General features: G+C 39.5%; 1 protein-coding gene and 1 pseudogene across 1 annotated transcript; both read left to right on the top strand.

Moving 5' to 3' along the window:
* Positions 1 to 5,685: 5,685 nt before the first annotated feature.
* LOC116599494 (olfactory receptor 52B2) lies at positions 5,686 to 6,734 on the top strand. Its single transcript, XM_032359358.1, has one exon. It carries the CDS (start codon positions 5,691 to 5,693, stop codon positions 6,657 to 6,659), a length of 969 nt encoding a protein of 322 aa, XP_032215249.1. The 5' UTR covers positions 5,686 to 5,690; the 3' UTR covers positions 6,660 to 6,734.
* A 7,647-nt stretch (positions 6,735 to 14,381) lies between these two features.
* Positions 14,382 to 15,606, top strand: LOC116599827 (annotated as a pseudogene).
* The last annotated feature ends 4,457 nt before the right edge of the window (positions 15,607 to 20,063 follow it).

Genomic DNA, 20,063 nt, shown 5'->3' with positions numbered 1-20,063 from the left:
CAATGTTTTGCGCTCTGCTCTCCCACTTTCTCAGCCCTTCAGCTGATACTGTGATACAGTAGGTGAGTTTAAGAGCATTGAGGGTGGAGGGGGAGGGATTGGCAGGAGTGTGAGTGTTTGTGTACTGTATCTGTATCTGTAAAGGAGAGACTAGAGCTGGGAGAGAGAAAGTAGAGATGTGGGAATGGGACAAAGGATGAGAGAGGGATTGCACAGGGTGCTGGCAGAGCATAGGGTGGGTGGGTGGGTACAGGGGGACATGTCCATTTGATAAGGAGGTGGCCCTGGTTAGGACTGGGAATGCAGAATGGGGCCAGGAAAAGCACTGGAGTATGTGGGGAAAGAGACTTTTCTTGATTAAAAATTTTTTAATTAAAACAATTTTTTTCTAACTACACATATTTTCAATTGAATTAAAAATAGATAGATGATGGATAGATAGAATCACATGCCGTTGTAAGAAATAATGCAGAGATTCATTTACCCTTTATCCTGTTCCTCAAGTGGTAACATCTTACAATATTATAATATAATATTTCCCAGGATACTGATGTGATGAAATCAGGATACAAAACAACTCCATCACCACAGGAAGCCTCCTTTTATCCTTTACTAGCCACACAATCCTCTCTTCCCCCATCCTGCACCTCTGGCAACTGCTAATCACACTGATCCATTCCCCATTTCTATTTTCCTTTAATTTCAAGAATACTATGTAAGTGAAATCATATCGTATGTATCACTTTGATCCTAGCTTTTTCTTCACTCAGCATAATTCTACGGAGATTCATCTAAATTGCTGTACACACGATAGTTTCTTAATTTTTATTCCTGACTGGTAGTCCATGGTATGAATGTATTTACCACTGTTTAACCATTCACCCATTGGAGGATATGTGAGTTGTTTCCAGGTTTTTGCTATTACGAGTACAGTGAACGTAAACGTCTGTCTCAAAGTTTTCTTTGTGAGCCCAAGTTTTTTTTTTTTTTTATTTTTTTTATTTTTATTTTTTTTTATTTTTTATTCCAAGTTTTCATTATCACTGGGACAAGGGCACAGGGAGCATTATTTTCAGCAGATTTTTAAAAGTTTTTAATTTTTAAAAACTCACAACTCTGGGGTCAGGTCACAGGCTTTACCCATTGAGCCAGTCAGGTGCCCCTGATAAGCGTTCAGGGGCAGTTCACAGAGCAGTCAGAACCAGACTGTGCCAAGACAGGGTTTATCAGTGGGGGATATTCATGAAAATGGCTCAGATTTGGATCAATACATTGGTGAGACAGGGAAAGCTACAGGTGAAAGATTAATCACTAATTCCGTGGTTCATTTCTTCACATATTTCCTAAGTACCAATGATGTGCCAGACTCTGTGTGTAGTGCTGTGAACTCCCGGTCCCAAACTGAGGAGGACTCTTGAGGAAACTTTTCATGGTAATCTGGGTGTTAGGTGTGTATAAACCAGGAAAGTCTTTCCTTTGAAGAACAGGTACAGAGATTGGGACCAGAGATTGCGCCTTGGAGCTAGGTTTTCTATGTTTATGCCATCACAACATATGAATATGGTGGATGTTGTTTATACATGATACACCACCAGATGCTTACTTGGAGTTTTACAAAATCTTCAAAATCCTTATTAGGAGTGAAACAAATGAGTAGGTGGAAATTTTTCTTGAGATGTTTATTTATTTAAAAGCGTGAGTTACTATGTCAGTGAATTAAGGGCATATCAGTCCCTCTGCAGTATAGATAATACTGGTTTTAGATTATGAAAATATTTTACATGCTGGCTTTAAGTGCATGTGAGCAAGAGTGAGGTTATTAGAGATACAAAGCTGCATTTGCTCCAATTTATTAAAAAGATAAGCATTCACAAGTTTTTATACCTTCTGTATTGAAAAGAATTCCTTGTGACATTTCTCATAACTAGTCTTTCCAATATATTGTGCTGCAAACAGAGGCAACCTTATAACCTTGGGTGAGGGGCAAGCTGTTTTATCCATTAGGGACATGGCTTCAGTGTGGAGAGCTGGTACTTTTTAAAGAACCTAAGAGTGAGGGGTGCCTGGGTGGCTCAGTGGGTTAAAGCCTCTGCCTTCGGCACAGGTCATGATCCCAGGGTTCTGGGATTGAGCCCTGCATCGGGCTCTCTGCTCCGCAGGGAGCCTGCTTCCCTTCCTCTCTCTGCCTGCCTCCCTGCCTACTTGTGATTTCTGTCTGTCAAATAAATATATAAAATTAAAAAAAAAAAAACACCTAAGAGTGGTGAAAAGCATTTCAGTTCTGAAACCTGTGTACAAAGAAAATGGCAATATAAAATTACTATTTGTTTAAATAAATAAATATCTACATAATACAACTAGGCAAAAAAGTAATGGGCTCCACTGCTATATAGTTGTCTAACAATTGTACTTAATGCAGTTTGTGAGTACGCATTTTTATACGTTGTTCTGATGTCAGGGGAGTCTTCCAATGTTAAGACTACATGAAGATATAAAAGGCTTTTACATAACCCTCTAAACAGAGAAGGGGCATAACCAAAAAATAGAGCTGGTTGGGACTCACAGGAAGAAAAGAAGACCCTGGGAGGAGAAGGAGACAGCGAAGTCTGTTCAGGGGCTGCAGGGAAGAAATGGCTCCATTTTTCCTTAGCCTGAACTGGATCTTCCCCCGATGCTCACTCCTGGCTCTCCTTGGTTCTAGAGCTGGAGCTCTGACTCCATCACTCTGCCCTGCCCCCAGCATTCTATAAATGATGGAGACAGTCTGTGTCTGCTGAGACAGATGGGTGTTTTTCCAAGCACTCAAGGGAAGCCTGCCAGGTAGCTGTGACGCCAGCTAAGTCCGTCAGTGGTGGGCCTGCTCGGTGCACCAGCCTTCCAGTCTTGGTTCTGAGACACCAGGTCCTTCTGACAGATCTGTTCTCAGGCTGGTTTTTTTTTTTTTTTTTTTTTTTCCCCTTCTGGGACACTTTTCTCATCCTTTTCACTCTTTTTTTTTCCTGGGAAATGAATTTCCTCTGGTCGTATTTGGGTGAAGAATAAGACTTTAATATTCCTGAATATTCATTAAGGTGTTTTGCCTGTTGAAAAAAGACAATGGGATGATAGCCAAAGAGACTTATAAATGCTAATAACGAGAATAATAACCTCGTTTTTGGAGCACTTTATCTGAACTAACTCATTTAATCCTCCCGATTATCTCTTGAAGTTCATTGTTACCCACATGTTATAAATGAGAAAATGGAGGTGTACAGGAGTAAAGTAACTTGCCCAGGATTATGCAGCTAGTCAGGGGAGAACTGGGAAATTAACTGGGAAATTAACTGGGAAGTCTGGCTCTAGACCTTGTCCTCACCTACTATACCTATTCCTTCCCACTCAGTATGGCTCCCTGCCCCTTCCTCACCATTCTGAATCCTTTTTTCTCACTCGTCTAGATATTCTCTTAGAGTTCTGGGAGATAATTTCTGTGAAACTTCGGATGAGCCTCCTTGTGCCTATGACTTTCCTCTCTTCTCATATCACTTTTTTTTTAAATTTTTTTTTTAAAGATTTTATTTATTTATTTATTTGACAGAGAGAAATCACAAGTAGATGGAGAGGCAGACAGAGCGAGACAGAGGGAAGCAGGCTCCCCGCTGAGCAGAGAGCCCGATGCGGGACTCGATCCCAGCACCCCGAGATCACGACCCGAGCCGAAGGCAGCGGCTCAAACCACTGAGCCACCCAGGCGCCCCCTCATATCACTTTTTAAATGAAGCTAGAACCTTCCTGTTGAGAACCTTCAGCAGGGCTGAGATGGGGCACTCAGAAGCCATTGAATGAAATGAAAATCCTTCTTCACACAGAGTAACCTCCTTTCTGGAATCTCATTAATAGCCATCCAGCTCTCACTGTCCTTCTCCCTGCCCTGCTTTTGCTGCCTCACCCTTGAAGTTTTAAAACATCATTAGAATTATAACAGAGAGCCAGAGTTATGTTTCTGAGGACTTAGATCAGGTACCTTTCATTGAGAAGGGATGCATTAATAACTAATTAATAACTAATGGGATTGAGAGAAGTGATGAGGAAAATTTTCAGTAAATTTTCATCTAAGGAAAGGAATTTGTTTTCTGGTGGGTCTTTGTTTATATAAATTTGGGGCCTGTGCTTTCAAATAGAGGCAGAGCAATGCTATCAGTGGTCTTTCTCTATGCTTATCCTAGCAAAGCTCAGCCTTTCCTCTAAATAGAAGTTGAAGGATATTTGAAATATACTGCCTTGAAAGACATCATATTATTAGCCTCCCTGGGGACCATGCTTCTTTGAATCTGGCCCTGTTCCCTTTTCGGTACCCACCTGTAGTCCCATTGCTCCCTCCACACAGCCCCTCATGCTCTGAGCAAGTGCATCTGTGTAGGGGCCAGGGGGATAGACTCATAAATGGGGGTTTCATTCCTTTGGATGCCCTCCTCCCTGGGGCCCTCTGTTTATCAGTAGTTCCATCTAGTATTTATTTGGTAATTTTATACTCCTGATTCTCTCCTTAGTCTTTCTATGATACCTTTGTCCATGTTCCCTTTCAGAGATTTAATCATACTTTCTCCAGTCCTGATAGCTAACAGGCAGTCCAGAGCTTCAGTAAGAAACCAGTCATACCTGAGTGTTGGGGAAAGCTAAAGAGGGAGGACTTTATGCTTAGCCCTTCTTAGCAGAAGGGAGATCTGAATCTTTCTGAGGTTAAGAAACAAGTGGGGCAGGAGGAGGGCTATATTGATGGAGCCACAGGGAAGTGTATTGTGTGTATTGATTCCTTGTACTCAGAATAGTTTTCCTATTCTGGGGGTGGGAGGAGGCTCTTAAGTATAAGGAGAGCTAGGCTAGACACACATTTATGGAACCGTTTGGGGAGGAGCATGAGAAGTCACAAGGAGCAGGCAATGAATATGGTCCCTCTTAGTTTCATTGGTTGCTCCATTCCTTCCTGCCTTGAGGGAAGATTTGAATTTGGGCCAGAATGGAGAAATACACGCTTTAGGCTCCTTCTGGATATCTGCTTGATGCTCTCTTTTCATGCACAGGAAGGCACAAGTGCCAAGGTATTAGGCTAATATCATGTGAAATGTTCAAAGTAATAGCCAAATAAATTTAATGTGATTAAATATAATCAGGTTAGAATATAGTTTAGCTAATAGGTCTTCAGGAAGGAGATACATTGCTATGAACACAGACCACTACAAATTGATATATTTTAAGGACGTATTTTAAGGTTAAAATTTGTGTAAGTAGAAGAGGAAGGGAAGGGAAATTTAAATAAACAGAGAAGGAGCAAAATCTTGGGGGCAGGGAGAAGTATAAAACAGGTAAGGGTGCAAACACCACTTGTGTAGAAATGGCAGAATGAGGTCAGAAAAGTATAGTGGGGTCAAACTTTGGGAGTAGGGTGACTGGAGGCAGGGGAAACCTCTGTTAGTTCTTGAAGCATGATTGACATAGAAGCTGTTCATGCTAATGAGGCACCATGGATCAGAAGTCATTCCTACACCCAAATGAGCGTTCTCTGGGAGAAGTTGTCTAGAGAGTCCCACAGTTTAGAACCCAGTGCTATCTTTTATGGTCTCCGCACACACTTAGGAATCCTTTCTGTTCCTGTCACTTTTAGCAGACTCTTCGGCTTCTGAGGTGTTACAGAGAGGACCCTAAAGTGCATCATGACTCACACCAACTTTACCATCTTCCATCCTGCGGTTTTTGTCCTACTGGGCATCCCTGGGTGGGAGTCTTACCACATTTGGCTATCAGTACCCCTCTGCCTCATGTATATCACTGCTGTCCTGGGGAACACCATCCTGATAGTGGTCATCATCACGGAACGTAATCTTCATGAGCCCATGTACTTCTTCCTCTCTATGTTGGCCATCACAGATATCCTGCTATCCACCACTACTGTACCCAAAGCTCTAGCCATCTTTTGGCTCCATGCCCATGACATTGCCTTTGATGCTTGTGTCACCCAAGTTTTTTTTGTCCATGTGATGTTTGTGGGGGAGTCAGCCATTCTATTAGCCATGGCCTTTGATCGTTTTGTGGCCATCTGTGCCCCCTTGCATTATACAACAGTGCTAACATGGCGTGTTGTGGGAAGGATTGCTCTGGCCATTGTCACCCGAAGCTTCTGCATCATCTTTCCAGTGATCTTCTTATTGAAGCGGCTGCCCTTCTGCCGGACCAACATCGTCCCCCATTCCTACTGTGAGCATATTGGAGTGGCTCGCTTGGCTTGTGCTGACATCACCATTAACATCTGGTATGGCTTCTCAGTGCCCATTGTCATGGTCATCTTGGATGTGATCCTCATTGCTGTGTCTTACTCACTGATCCTCCGAGCAGTGTTTCGTTTGCCCTCCCACGATGCCCGGCACAAGGCTCTCAGCACTTGTGGCTCTCACCTCTGTGTCATCCTCATGTTTTATGTTCCATCCTTCTTTACATTATTGACCCACCGCTTTGGACGTAACATTCCTCGACATGTCCATATCCTGCTGGCCAATCTTTATGTGGTGGTGCCACCAATGCTCAACCCCATCGTCTATGGTGTGAAGACTAAGCAAATCCGGGAGGGTGTAGCCCACCGGTTCTTTGACATCAAGACTTGGTGCTGTGCTTCCCCTCTGGGCTAATGGCTCCCCATGAATCTGCACTCCAAGCTTTATCAAGGAAACTAAGCATAAAATACAGAGATTTTTTTGGACTAGGAGGGCTTTTACTTTTCTTCCTCTTTCTCTTCCTTCTTTGTTGTCATCAGTCCCTTCCATCTTTTCTTTTTTTTTTCTCTTCTGGCTCTTCATCTTTGCCTCCTCTCCTGTTTCTTTGTTTGCTTTATCTTCTCTTCTCATATCCTTTCTCCACATCCCAGAGATAATAACTAAATGTACATGACTCTCATGTGAACATTTGGTATCTAGTAGACCAGACGTACTCCAGAAACACAGAGAATTGAACACAACATGAAGTGGGTTATAAGCACATGGATGAAAATAATTTTATATTTAACATCTGAAGGGGTTCCAGTTTGTTTTTTTTAATCTCCAAATGTGCACTGATTGTTTGTAGAGACTCAGGAAGTTCTGTGTCCTAACTTTTACAGTGGCAGGTATTATTTATTTATCTATTCTAAAATTTATTTATTTTTATTTTTTTAAGCTTTTTATTTATGTATTTGACAGAGAGGTAGAGAGACAGTGAGAGAGGGAACACAAACAGGGAGAGTGGGAGAGGGAGAAGCAAGCTCACCACTAAGCAGGGAGCCTGATGTGGGGCTCGATCCCAGGATCCTGGGATCATGATCTGAGACAAAGGCAGCCGCCTAATCACTGAGTTACCCAGGTGTTCCTGGAAGGTGTTTATGAAAAATAGTCATGCATGCCCTTCAGCCATCTAGAAATCATTCTTCAAATTTCAGATGAAGAACTACCTTCCCTGAAAACTCTTCCCTCACTTTTCCAAGCAATCCAAGACAGCTATCTTTGTATATTGATTGTATCTTGTACAAATCTCAAAATGTGTTTAGTGAATTGTAATGGGTTGTTTATTTATTTGTACCCGAATTAACTGTAAACTCCTTGAAATCAGAAGAATGTGTGTCATTCATATTTGTACTCCAGTGCATTATAAAATGCCAGGCACTTAACAAATGTTTGAAAAATGAATGAGAGCCCAATCACATCCTGATGTTAGAGCATGCATTTCTATTATGCACTCAAATGATCAGCTAAATTAGTCCACAAACCAGTGATGAGTAAACCAGTTCCTCACAGAGGCAGCTTGGTGTCAGGGAGGCAAAGAAGCTGTAGAGTGCAGAGCTTCTTACTTCTTACACCTTTGCTGTAACACAGAGACCAGGGAATAGACTAGAGTAGGAAGAAACAGGGCTCTCTTGATTTTCTCTTCTAACCTGGCCCCCGACCCTTCTCAGTGTAAGGAATTATAGCACATTGTTCCTGGCCAGGTTAGCAGTTTGAGGTAGTCTCTTGGAGTTTAAAGTCTTGCCCCTCATTCTTTCATGCTTTTTCCGAAGAGATCATATACACTCATTTCTTCAACCACCATCGACACAAATGAGTCCGACATCCCTCTCTCCACCCCAGAAATCTTTTTTGAGTTTTTGATGCATAAATATACCTATCAACTGGATTTCTCCTCCAGGATGTAGAGCTCCCATTAAGGCTAGCTTTTCTTTCTATTCCATCCCTTTTCTTAGGACCTAGATTATGATGATTCAATCAGCTTCACTGAGCTGGAAACCCTGGGGAGTTTCTCAACTTCTTCCTTTCTGTCCTGTTCCTCAAGAAGTTAATGATTATTACCAATACCAATTGTACCACTAAATAATTATGTGGCTAATATTTGCAGTGCTGTCAGGATTAAAGCCCTATCGCTATTATTTTCTAGCTGTGTGAATGTGTGAAACATATATAATATTTTTAGTCCTCATTTTTTTATCTATAAAATGGGGATAGCAATAATACCTCATAGGATTATTGAGAAGATTACATGAAATAAATCATATATATAATAATTGAGACGATGAAACGAAATAAACCATATGTATAATACTTAATACAATCCTTGGTTCATAGTAGATATCTGAGAAATATTTCATTAATGCTATGTTCTTTGTATTGTTAGTTTTCCTTTAAATGTTTCCTCTACCAATTACTTATGTCTGTTATCATCTTTCACCTCAGATAACACATTAGCTTCTTAATTGATTTCATTGTTTTCAGTCTTTTATACTGTAACCTAAATTATAAATTGACTTGAAATTAAACATTCTAAAAGGCAGAGCTGTCAAATACTTTCAGGTAATCTTCATTACTTATAGAAGTGTTTTCCATAGACTATTCTGCAGAAAGAGCAGATATCACAATAGATGTTTTAAAGAAAGTTCCATGGTCAAATAAGTGAAAAATACTGACACTGTGGGTCATGCATGTAGTTGTCAAAGGGAAGACTAGAGTTTGCAGCATATCCCACAGTAATGTGACCATAGATATTTGTGTCCATGTCCATATCATTTTTCTGATTGCACATCAATTTACATTTCTAAAATAACCTAGTGCTTCATTAGCTGCAGTTTAGAAATCATAGGACTATAGGGTAATTTCTAAGCCATGCATTAACTTAATAATGTAGTCCTAACTTTTCCATTTCTACCTCAAAACACACGACCAGATAGCAACCTATTTGTATATAATAGTATTAATAATTATAACTTAAAATAATAGCTAATGTTTATTAAGGGATTAATCTATGCTGGGAGCCATGTTAAGTGCTCTGCTGCATTAATTTATTTAATCCTTACACAGCCTTATGAGATAGTACCTTTGCTATTTGTTTTACACACAAGGGCACCCAAGTTTCAGAGAGGATGAATAATGAAGGCCACTCACCTGGCAAATGGTAGAGTATTGATGTCAATTCCTTTTGAAGTCTTCACCAATCCCCCCAAGTTAGAGGTGATTACCTTGTCCTCTGGCTTTCCACAGCAATGACATTTATATTTCAATCGAAGGTTAATTACTCCATGAAACCATCAGAGCTTGGGTTCTGTGAGAGTACAGAATATGTCTTACTCATCATTACAGTTCCAACATCCAGCATAGGATTCACGATGTATATTTATGGATTGATTAATTTGAAATGTTGGTGAAGTGGTTGACCTCTGGACCCTTCACTGTTAAGTATTATCTAATTTTAGGACAAAATCATTTGTACACACACATACACACCACTTAGTTCCTTCTGATCTATTTCTTCTACATTTCCACAGGTTTCTATGTACATTGAAGTCTAACAGGAATAAGCAGGGTTTCAGTGTTCTATGTATTGACCCAAATCCGCTCTGTCCATTATCTTAACCGGAGACATGGAGTCTTTAATAGATGTGGTATGTACAGACTGCTTTAGGTAGGGCATAGTGAGATTGCCCACCCTCTCTGTTTCCTGAGTGATCTCTGGAGATCGGTTCTGCTGGGGTCTGCCTCTTTCTAATTAAACCAGATGCTCCCTAAAGACCTAGTGGAGTAGAAGCTCTCTCCTTGCCCAAAGGATGAGGTCCAAATACTGCCCTATTTCACTCAGCTTCTCTCACACGTTGAGGAAGAACTTTCTCTTGAACTGGGGTACGTTTCTGGGAAGGGGACAAATATTTTGTTCCTAGAAATTTTAGGTTTTCTTGGAATAAACTTAATAAACTATTGATTCAGATGAGATCTTCTTGATTCCTCTGGATAGTGTAGTATAAGTATATACTATCCAGTGTGTACATCTTGACATCTTGGACTGCTGCAGACATTTTTTACTATGTAGGGCTGGGAGTATGACTAATATTTTCCCAGAATTAAAGTGGTTTGAAAAAAAATATTGAACACTGGGGGCACCTGGATGTTTCAGTTGGTTAAGTGTCTGTCTCTTGGTTTTTGGCCCAGGTCATGATCTCATGGGTCTTAAGTTCAAGTGCTGTGTTGGGCTCCTCACTCATCAGAGAGTCTGCTTCAAGATTCTTGTCCTCTACCCTTCCCCAACTCATGAGGTGGGAAACACACTCTCTCTCAAATAAATAAATGAATCTTAAAAGTAAAAAAAAAAAAAACACTGAAAAGTCAGTATATTAAAACTCACAACATTAAGTTTAAATATACTATTTATGTAAAATTAAAATTTACTCTAATTCTAGTCGTTTTAATGGGAGAAACTCATAAATAATGCTTTCAAAATAAAATTAGGGAAAAAGTTAACCATTAAAAGCACATGAAAACATATATAAAGGTGCTCCCATTTTCTCTTTTGCCTTGGGCTCTGACATGGCTCAGTACAGCATGGTCAGTCCTATCTTTATTTAAAATGTTGGTGACTTGTTCATCATGGATATTTTGCATTAATTTTGATTTGAAAATTGAGACCAGTGGAACAGAGTAGAGAGCCCAGATATGGACGCTCAACTCTATGGGCAAATAATCTTTGACAAAACAGGAAAAAATACACAGTGGAAAAAAGACAGTCTCTTCAATAAATGGTGCTGGGAAAACTGGACAGCTATATGTAGAAGAATGAAACGCGACCATTCTCCCACACCGTACACAAAGATAAACTTGGAATGGATAAAAGACCTCAACATGAGACAGGAATCCATCAGAATCCTAGAGAACATAGGCAGTAACCTCTTCAATATCAGCCACGGCAACTTCTTTCAAGGTATGTCTCCAAAGGCAAAGGAAACAAAAGCAAAAATGAACTTTTGGGGCTTTATCAAGATCAAAAGCTACTACACAGCAAAGGAAACAGTCAACAGAACAAAGAGGCAACTCATGGAATGGGAGAAGATATTTGCAAATGACAGTACAGAACAAAGGTTGATATCCAGGATCTATAATGAACTCCTCAAACTCAACACACACAGAACAGATAATCTTATCAAAAAATGGGCAGAAGATATGAACAGACACTTCTCCAATCAAGACATACAAATGGCTATCAGACACATGAAAAAATGTTCATCATCACTAGCCATCAGGGAGATTCAAATTAAAACCACATTGAGATACCACCTTACACCAGTTAGAATGGCCAAAATTAGCAAGACAGGAAACAACGTGTCACTTGGAGAAGGTGCAGAGAAAGGGGAACCATTTTACACTGTTGGTGGGAATGCAAGTTGGTGCAGCCAATTTGGAGAACAGTATGGAGATTTCTCAAGAAATTAAAAATAGAACTTCCCTATGACCCTGCAATTGCACTACTGGATATTTACCCCAAAGATACAGATGTAGTGAAAAGAAGGGCCATCTGTATCCAATGTTCACAGTAGCAATGGCCATGGTCGCCAAACTGTGGAAAGAACCAAGATGCCCTTCAGCGGACAAATGGATAAGGAAGATGTGGTCCATATACACTATGGAGTATTATGCCTCTATCAGAAAGGATGAATACCCAACTTTTGTAGCCACATGGATGGGACTGGAAGAGATTATGCTGAGTGAAATAAGTCAAGCAGAGAAAGTCAATTTTATGGTTTCACTTATTTGTGGAACATAACAAATAACATGGAGGACATGGGGAGATGGGAAGGAGAAGGGAGCTGAGGGAAATTGGAAGGGGAGGTGAACCATGAGAGACTATGGACTCTGAGAAACAACCTGAGGGTTTTGAAGGGGTGGAGGATGGGAGGTTGGGGGAACCAGGTGGTGGGTATTGGGGAGGGCACGTATTTCATGGAGCACTGGGTGTGGTGCAAAAACAATGAATACTGTTACGCTGAATAGAAATAAAAAAAATTGTATTAAAATATTATGTTTATTGAGCTTTTGGTGCATGCTTGCATTTTGTACTGAGCTAAGTTCTCATTCATTTCACCTTATTCCTTGCCTACGAGACTCAGCACCTGGAGGATAGACCAGAGTCACAAAGAAATGTGATCCTTGCTTGAATTTTTCCATAAACCTGAGGGTTAGAAACATAACTTTCTGTTGCAGGAGCAAAAACATTTCCCTATGTGTTCAAGCCAAAGTGAGGTGGGATTTTCTGTTACTTATAATGTAAAGTGTTGTAATTGAAACAAGAAAGAAGAAGAGAATTAACTTAGTCATTTTTAATTTTCAGTTTGGTTTTACACCTAACTATATGCCATGACTGATACTTTTTTTCTTAAAAATGGAAACAAAGCATTCTATTTTTTATGTTTAATTAGTCAGCATATAGTACATCATTAGTTTTTTTAGTTTATTTTTAATTTTTATTAACATATTCTGTATTATTTGCCCCAGGGGTGCAGGTCTGTGAATCATCAGGCTTACACATTTCACGCACTCATCATAGCACATACCTTCACCAATGTCCATAACCCAGCCACCCTATCCCTACCCACCCGACCTCCCAGCAACCTTCAGTTTGTTTTGTGAGATTAACCATCATTAGTTTTTGAGGTAGTACAGAACAGTCTATTATACTGTATATGCCATAATTTAATTTTTTTGCCCTATTGATGGATTTGGAAGTTGCCATAATTTCTTTTATTATAATGACAGTACAGCAATGAGTATCCTTATAGAAATATCTGTATATTCTCTTGCTGTGTAATCAGCACTGGAGGCTAATTTTTTGCTTATGTTTTCCAATTTGATAGGAAAACTGTGATATTTCAATTTGACAGATTTTCAGTTCTATAAGTTTTGAGCATCTATTCATGTGTATTTTGGCCATTTATTTTTCTTGTGGTACGAATTGCCCCTTCTGATTCTTTGCATATTTTTTTTCCTCATTCATTTATACTAACTTTTACTATTTAAGGATATTCGCCTTTTGTCTATGTTTTATAATTTATTCTCCTGGAATATTTATTTATTCTCCTAGAGTTGTCTACATTTTTGCACAATTACATCATTCAATTATTACTGTCCATGAAATACCATTTTCTTAACTTACTCAGAAAGATCTTTCCTAACTTAAAAATGTATTTTCTGGTTTTCTCCTAAGACCTTCACTTTAATTTTTAATATTTTTTGATTTTATTTTTAAAATATACATCTTTAATTTATCTAAGATTTCTATTTGTTTACTGAGTGAGGTGGGAACTAATTTTATTCTTCTATAAAAATATCATTGCTCAATATCCCAATGCCATTAGTTGACTAGGCCTTCCTTTCCCCCACTAAATTGAAATGGTATTTTATTACACTTAAAATTCCAAATATATTAGTTTCTGGGCTCTCTGTGTAGTTTTATTGATCTGCTGACTAATAATAGCTGACATTTATTTAGTATTTTTATGCTAGGCATTATACTAGGCAGTTTAAAGAAAGCATTTGATTTAATCCTTGCAAGATAAATAGGAATAGCTCATTTTCATGGATCAGACTAAATTTCTGCAGTGTGAAAAACTTGCCTTTTGTCAATAATCAGGAGGTTGGAAGCCCAGAATTTGGACCTGGAGAAGGCTTCTCAAATGATAAATATTTAGCCTGTGAATTGGAAGCTCAGTAGATTTAACAGACATCAAAGGTAGAAAAGTATGTTCCAGATTAAGAGGAAAGCTTAAAAAAAGTCACGAAGGTTGGAAAACTGAGTCTTTGTGTGGAGAATAGATCATGGTCTATTTAATGTCCATGTAGTTTAATGTCAGAGTGCCTAAAGGGGACTAAATCTAGAAAAGAGAGTAACAGTGGGATTGTGGAAGGCTTTGCATGTTTGAGAAGTTTGAGCTTTATCTTGTAATGAAAAAATCATATAAAAGTTTTAAGTGGAAATCCAATAAGATTTTTGTTTTTGTGCATTACAGCCAGGCTGCAACATAGCTGATGGGGAGCCAATTGGTTAGGATGCAATTGCACCAGAACAAATGAAGAATGCTTAAAGCCAGAATAGGAACATGTAAGTGAGAATGGGGAGGCATATATGGCTACTGGACATTGCTGAGGCGTGACTAGGAACCTTTATTTATATTTGTGTTTGTAATGATAATGTAGGAAATAAAAGCACAATAATCTCTACTCTAAGTCAAGGCATTAGTGATTGATTTAATTATCTAATGTTCAACTTTTAGTGAAACTTATTGTTGGTTTTGCCCACTGATTCTCTTTATATAGTCTTCATAGAGAGACTCCCAAAGCAGGCATGTTTGGTGCTAACTTCATCACCTTCCGGCTGCACTGTGTTCACCCTACTTTGCATTCCGGGACTGGAGAACTATCACACCTGGCTTTATCTCCTTTTCTGCTTTATGTACATCACTGCAGTATTGGGAAATGGAGCCCTTGACCTTGTTGTCTTCAGTGAACGCACCCTCCATGAACGCATGTATGTCTTCCTCTCCATGTTGGCTGGCACTGACATCCTGCTGTCTACCACCACCATTCCCAAGGCCCTGGCTGTATTTTGGTTTCATGCTGGGGAGATTGCATCTGATGCCTGCATCACTCAGGTGTTTTTCATCCATTCTGCCTTTGTGGCTGAGTTAGGTATCCTGTTGGCCATGGCATTTGACTGCTGTGTGGCCGTTTGTGCTCCCTTGAGATACACAGCCATCTTAGCTCCTATGGAAATTGGAAAAATGACTGACAATCTGGGGATGAAGCATTGGGACTATTTTCCCTATCATATTCTGGCTAAAGAGGCTGCCATACTTTCAAACTAATATCATCCCCCATTCATATGCTCACATGCACATTGGAGTGGACAGATTGGCCTGTGCTGACATCATTGTCAGTATCTGGTACGGCTTCTCCTTGCCAATGGCATCAGTTTTGGAAGATGTTGCACTCATTGGTATTTCCTACACTTTGATTCTCCAAGCTGTGTTTAGACTTCCTTCCCAGGATGCCTGGCACAAGGCTCTCAATATATGTGGTTCCTACATTGGAGTCATTCTCCTCTTTTTATCCCATCCTGTTTTAATTTCTTGACCCATTAGTTTGGCAAGAATATCCCCCACCATGTCTACATCCTTCTGGCAAATCTCTGTGTGTTAATTCCCCACCCCCCACCATGCTTAATCCCATCATCTATGGAGCAAAAACCAAGGAAATCAGGGACAGTATGGCTCACATGATATCTATTGTGGGGAGGCCTTGAAAAAGGTCATGTTTCTTTCACAATTTTCTCTTATCAGCAGGAGAAGAAAGAACTTAGCAACCAAGTTCTCAAGTGTAGGCACCTTAGTTTGCTGAAGCAGAAAGTACATAGTTTTGGAATAAAATGTGTCTGGATTCAAATCCTAGCTCCCTTATCTCCTGATTTTTCACCATAGTTAGGTTCTCACCTTTTGGAAATTTAGTCCTAACCTATCTATGCTGTAATGGTTTTGTAAGGACTAAAATTTATAAACTACTTGGTACATTGCTCAGCACTTAGTGGGCACTCGATGTTAGCCATAATTCTAACTTGGAAGTTTATTACCAGAGGAGGATGTTTTAGATTTGATATATGTGAGATATCTAGTATTTCTGGAGGCTGGATGTGGAATCTAAAAAAACCAAACTCAGAGAAATAGTACAGTAGTGTTAACCAGGCATGGGGGTTGATTAATGGGGAGAAGCTGGTCAAAGGATACAAACTTCTAGTTATAAGAAAATAAGTTCTGGGGATCTAATGCACAACATGGCAATTACAGCTCATTATACTGTATTATACACTTGAAAGTTGCTAATAGAGTAGATCTTAATGTTCTCACCACTAAAAAGAAATGATAATTATGTGAATTGTGGGATGTAATAGAGGTGTTAGCTAACACTGTGGTGGCAATCATTCTGTATTGTATAAGTATATAAATCAACACATTGTACATCTCAAGCTTACACAGTGTTATATGTCAATTATATATGAATAAAGCTGGAGAGAATAACACTTGAGGGAGAGCCATTGTGGTTTTCTCTGTAGCCTGGAAATACAGTTTCTGAGTGTTATATTTAGAAATTTTGTCCACTGGAGAGTGACTGCCTAAAAATTTTGGAGAAGCATCTCTTTGGTTCAGTTGAAGTCATATGTTTACTCATATTCCAAAGTGTTGTGAGGAAGGAGTGGTGGTGCCTCCTTGTCAACCATATGAGTAGAGAGGACATTTTTCAGAAATCAGTTACTGAAAGCTGTCAGCTACTGTTATGTGGCAGATGAGAGGCTGAAAGGCAAAGGATCCAAATCTCTTGATTTTTAGAGACTTCTGTATTGAAGTGTATTTATATGTTTACTGTCTATATTACCTTTTAGAATGTAAACAGTATGGGGGCGAGGTCATGTCTTCATTGTTTACTATTTCTTCTCCAGCATCTCACACTCAATCCAAAAGACTCTGCCATTCTTTTTTATTTTTAATCCTTTTTTTTAAAAAAAAGTATACTCTGCATGCAACATGGGGCTCTAACTCACAACCTCAAGATCAAGAGTCACATGCTCTACCAACAGAGCCAGCCAGGCACCCCAAAAGTCCTATCAGTCTTTCACCAAAGCATATAAAATAGTAAATAGGAGAGAAAGAGAAGAGAAGAGAGAGAAATATCTTATTGAAGATAGTATGTGCTTTGGTGAGTGCTGTGAAGTGTGTAAACCTGGTGATTCACAGACCTGTACCCCTGGGGATAGAGTATTATGCCTCCATCAGAAAGGATGAATACCCAACTTTTGTAGCAACATGGACGGGACTGGAAGAGATTATGCTGAGTGAAATAAGTCAAGCAGAGAGAGTCAATTATCATATGGTTTCACTTATTTGTGGAGCATAACAAATAGCATGGAGGATATGGGGACTTAGAGTGGAGAAGGGAGTTGGGGGAAATTGGAAGCGGAGGTGAACCATGAGAGACTATGGACTCTGAAAAACAATCTGAGGGTTTTGAAGGGACGGGGGGTGGGTGGTTGGGGTACCAGGTGGTGGGTATTATAGAGGGCACGGATTGCATGGAGCGCGGGGTGTGGTGCAAAAATAATGAATACTGTTATGCTGGAAATAAAAAAAAAATGTAAAAAAAAAATATATAGTTTTCTTTTTAAATTAATATTATTTCATGAGCATTTCTCCTTGTAATTATAAAGTCTTTTTAAAAGATATGTATTTATTTATTTATGAGAGAGAGAGAGAGAGACATAGAAAACAAAAAGCAAAATGGCATATATAAATCCAAACATATAAACAGTAACATCAAATGTGCAGGTACTGAACACTGCGATCGAAAGTACTCTTAAAAGTACAGTTTGAAATTTATAGTGTAAAAATATAAGCTATACAAACAAAAGTCATAAATATTCGAGTGACTATATTAATGTAAGATAAAACAGACTTTCAAACAAGTATTTCTAGAGTTATTTAATAATGCTAGAAGGACCAATACCTTAGAAAGTACATTATCTATAAATGTTTGGCACCTATCCATACAGCCCCAAGTGTCTGAAGCAAAATCTTACATAATTGATTCTTAAACCATGTTTTAGTTATTTTATTAGCTATTACCTTATATACTTTATATCTTTTTTTAAATTTATTTTTTATTTATTTTCAGCATAACAGTATTCATTGTTTTTGTACCACACCCAGTGCTCCATGAATCCGTGCCCTCTCTAATACCCACCACCTGGTTGCCCAACCTCCCACCCCCCCGTCACTTAAAACCCCTCAGATTGTTTTTCAGGGTCCATAGTCTCTCATGGTTCACCTCCCCTTCCAATTTCCCCCAACTCCCTTCTCATAAGTCCCCATGTCCACCATGCTATTTGTTATGCTCCACTAATAAGTGAAACTGTATGATAATTGACTCTCTCTGCTTGACTTATTTCACTCAGCACAATCTCCTTCAGTCCCGTCCATGTTGCTACAAAAGTTGGGTACATCCTTTCTGATGGAGGCACAACACTCCATAGTGTATATGGACCACATCTTCCTTATCCATTCGTCCATTGAAGGGCATCTTGGTTCTTTCCATAGTTTGGTGACCGTGGCCGTTGTTGCTATAAACATTGGGGTACAGATGGCCCTTCTTTTCACTATATCTGTATCTTTGGTGTTAATACCCAGTAGTGCAATTGAAGGGTCATAGGGAAGTTCTATTTTTAATTTCTTGAGGAATCTCCACACTGTTCTCCAAAGAGGCTGCATGCACCAACTCGCATTCTCACCAACAGTGGAAGAGGGTTCCCCTTTCTCCACATCCCCTCCAACACATGTTGTTTCCTGTCTTTCTAATTTTGGCCATTCTAACTGGTGTAAGGTGATATCTCAATGTGGTTTTGATTTGAATCTCCCTGATGGCTAGTGATGATGAATATTTTTTCATGTGTCTGATAGCCATTTGTATGTCTTCACTGGAGAAGTGTCTGTTCATATCTTCTGCCCATTTCTTGATATGATTATCTGTTTTGTGTGTGTTGAGTTTGAGGAGTTCTTTATAGACCCTGGATATCAACCTTTTGTCTGTACTGGCATTTGCAAATATCTTCTTCCATTCCATGAGTTGCCTCTTTGTTTTCTTGACTGTTTCTATTTCTTTCTGTTTTTTTTTTTAAAAAATAATTAACTTATTTTCAGAAAAACAGTATTCATTATTTTTTCACCACACCCAGTGCTCCATGCAATCCGTGCCCTCTATAATACCCACCACCTGGTACCCCAGCCTCCCACCCCCCCGCCACTTCAAACCCCTCAGATTGTTTTTCAGAGTCCATAGTCTCTCATGATTCACCTCCCCTTCCAATATACCCCAACTCCCTTCTCCTCTCTAACACCCCTTGTCCTCCATGATATTTGTTATGCTCCACAAATAAGTGAAGCCATATGATAATTGACTCTTTCTGCTTGACTTATTTCACTCAGCATAATCTCTTCCAGTCCCGTCCATGTTGCTACAAAAGTTGGGTATTCATCCTTTCTGATGGAGGCATAATACTCCATAGTGTATATGGACCATATCGTCCTTATCCATTCGTCTGTTGAAGGGCATCATCTAGTTTGGTGACCATGGCCATTGCTGCTATAAACATTAGGTTACAGATGGCCCTTTTTTTCAAGACATCTGTATCTTTGGGGTAAATACCCAGGAGTGCAATTGGAGGGTCATAGGGAAGTTCTATTTTTAGTGATCCAAAGGGGCACATGCACCCGAATGTTTATAGCAGCAATGTCCACAATAGCCAAACTATGGAAAGAACCTAGATGTCCATCAACAGATGAATGGATCAAGAAGATGTGGTATATATACACAATGGAATACTATGCAGCCATCAAAAGAAATGAAATCTTGCCATTTGCGACAACATGGATGGAACTAGAGCGTATCATGCTTAGCGAAATAAGTCAAGCAGAGAAAGACAACTATCATATGATCTCCTTGATATGAGGAAGTGGTGATGCAACATGGGGGCTTAAGTGGGTAGGAGAAGAATAAATGAAACAAGATGGGATTGGGAGGGAGACAAACCATAAGTGACTTTTAATCTCACAAAACAAACTGAGGGTTGCTGGGGGGAGGGGGTTTGGGAGAAGGGGGTGGGATTATGGACATTGGGGAGGGTATTTTTAATTTCTTGAGGAATCTCCACACTGTTCT

Source organism: Mustela erminea, chromosome 9 (genome assembly GCF_009829155.1).
Source record: "Mustela erminea isolate mMusErm1 chromosome 9, mMusErm1.Pri, whole genome shotgun sequence".
Lineage (NCBI taxonomy): Eukaryota > Metazoa > Chordata > Mammalia > Carnivora > Mustelidae > Mustela > Mustela erminea.
This window is presented reverse-complemented; position numbering and strand designations above follow the sequence as displayed.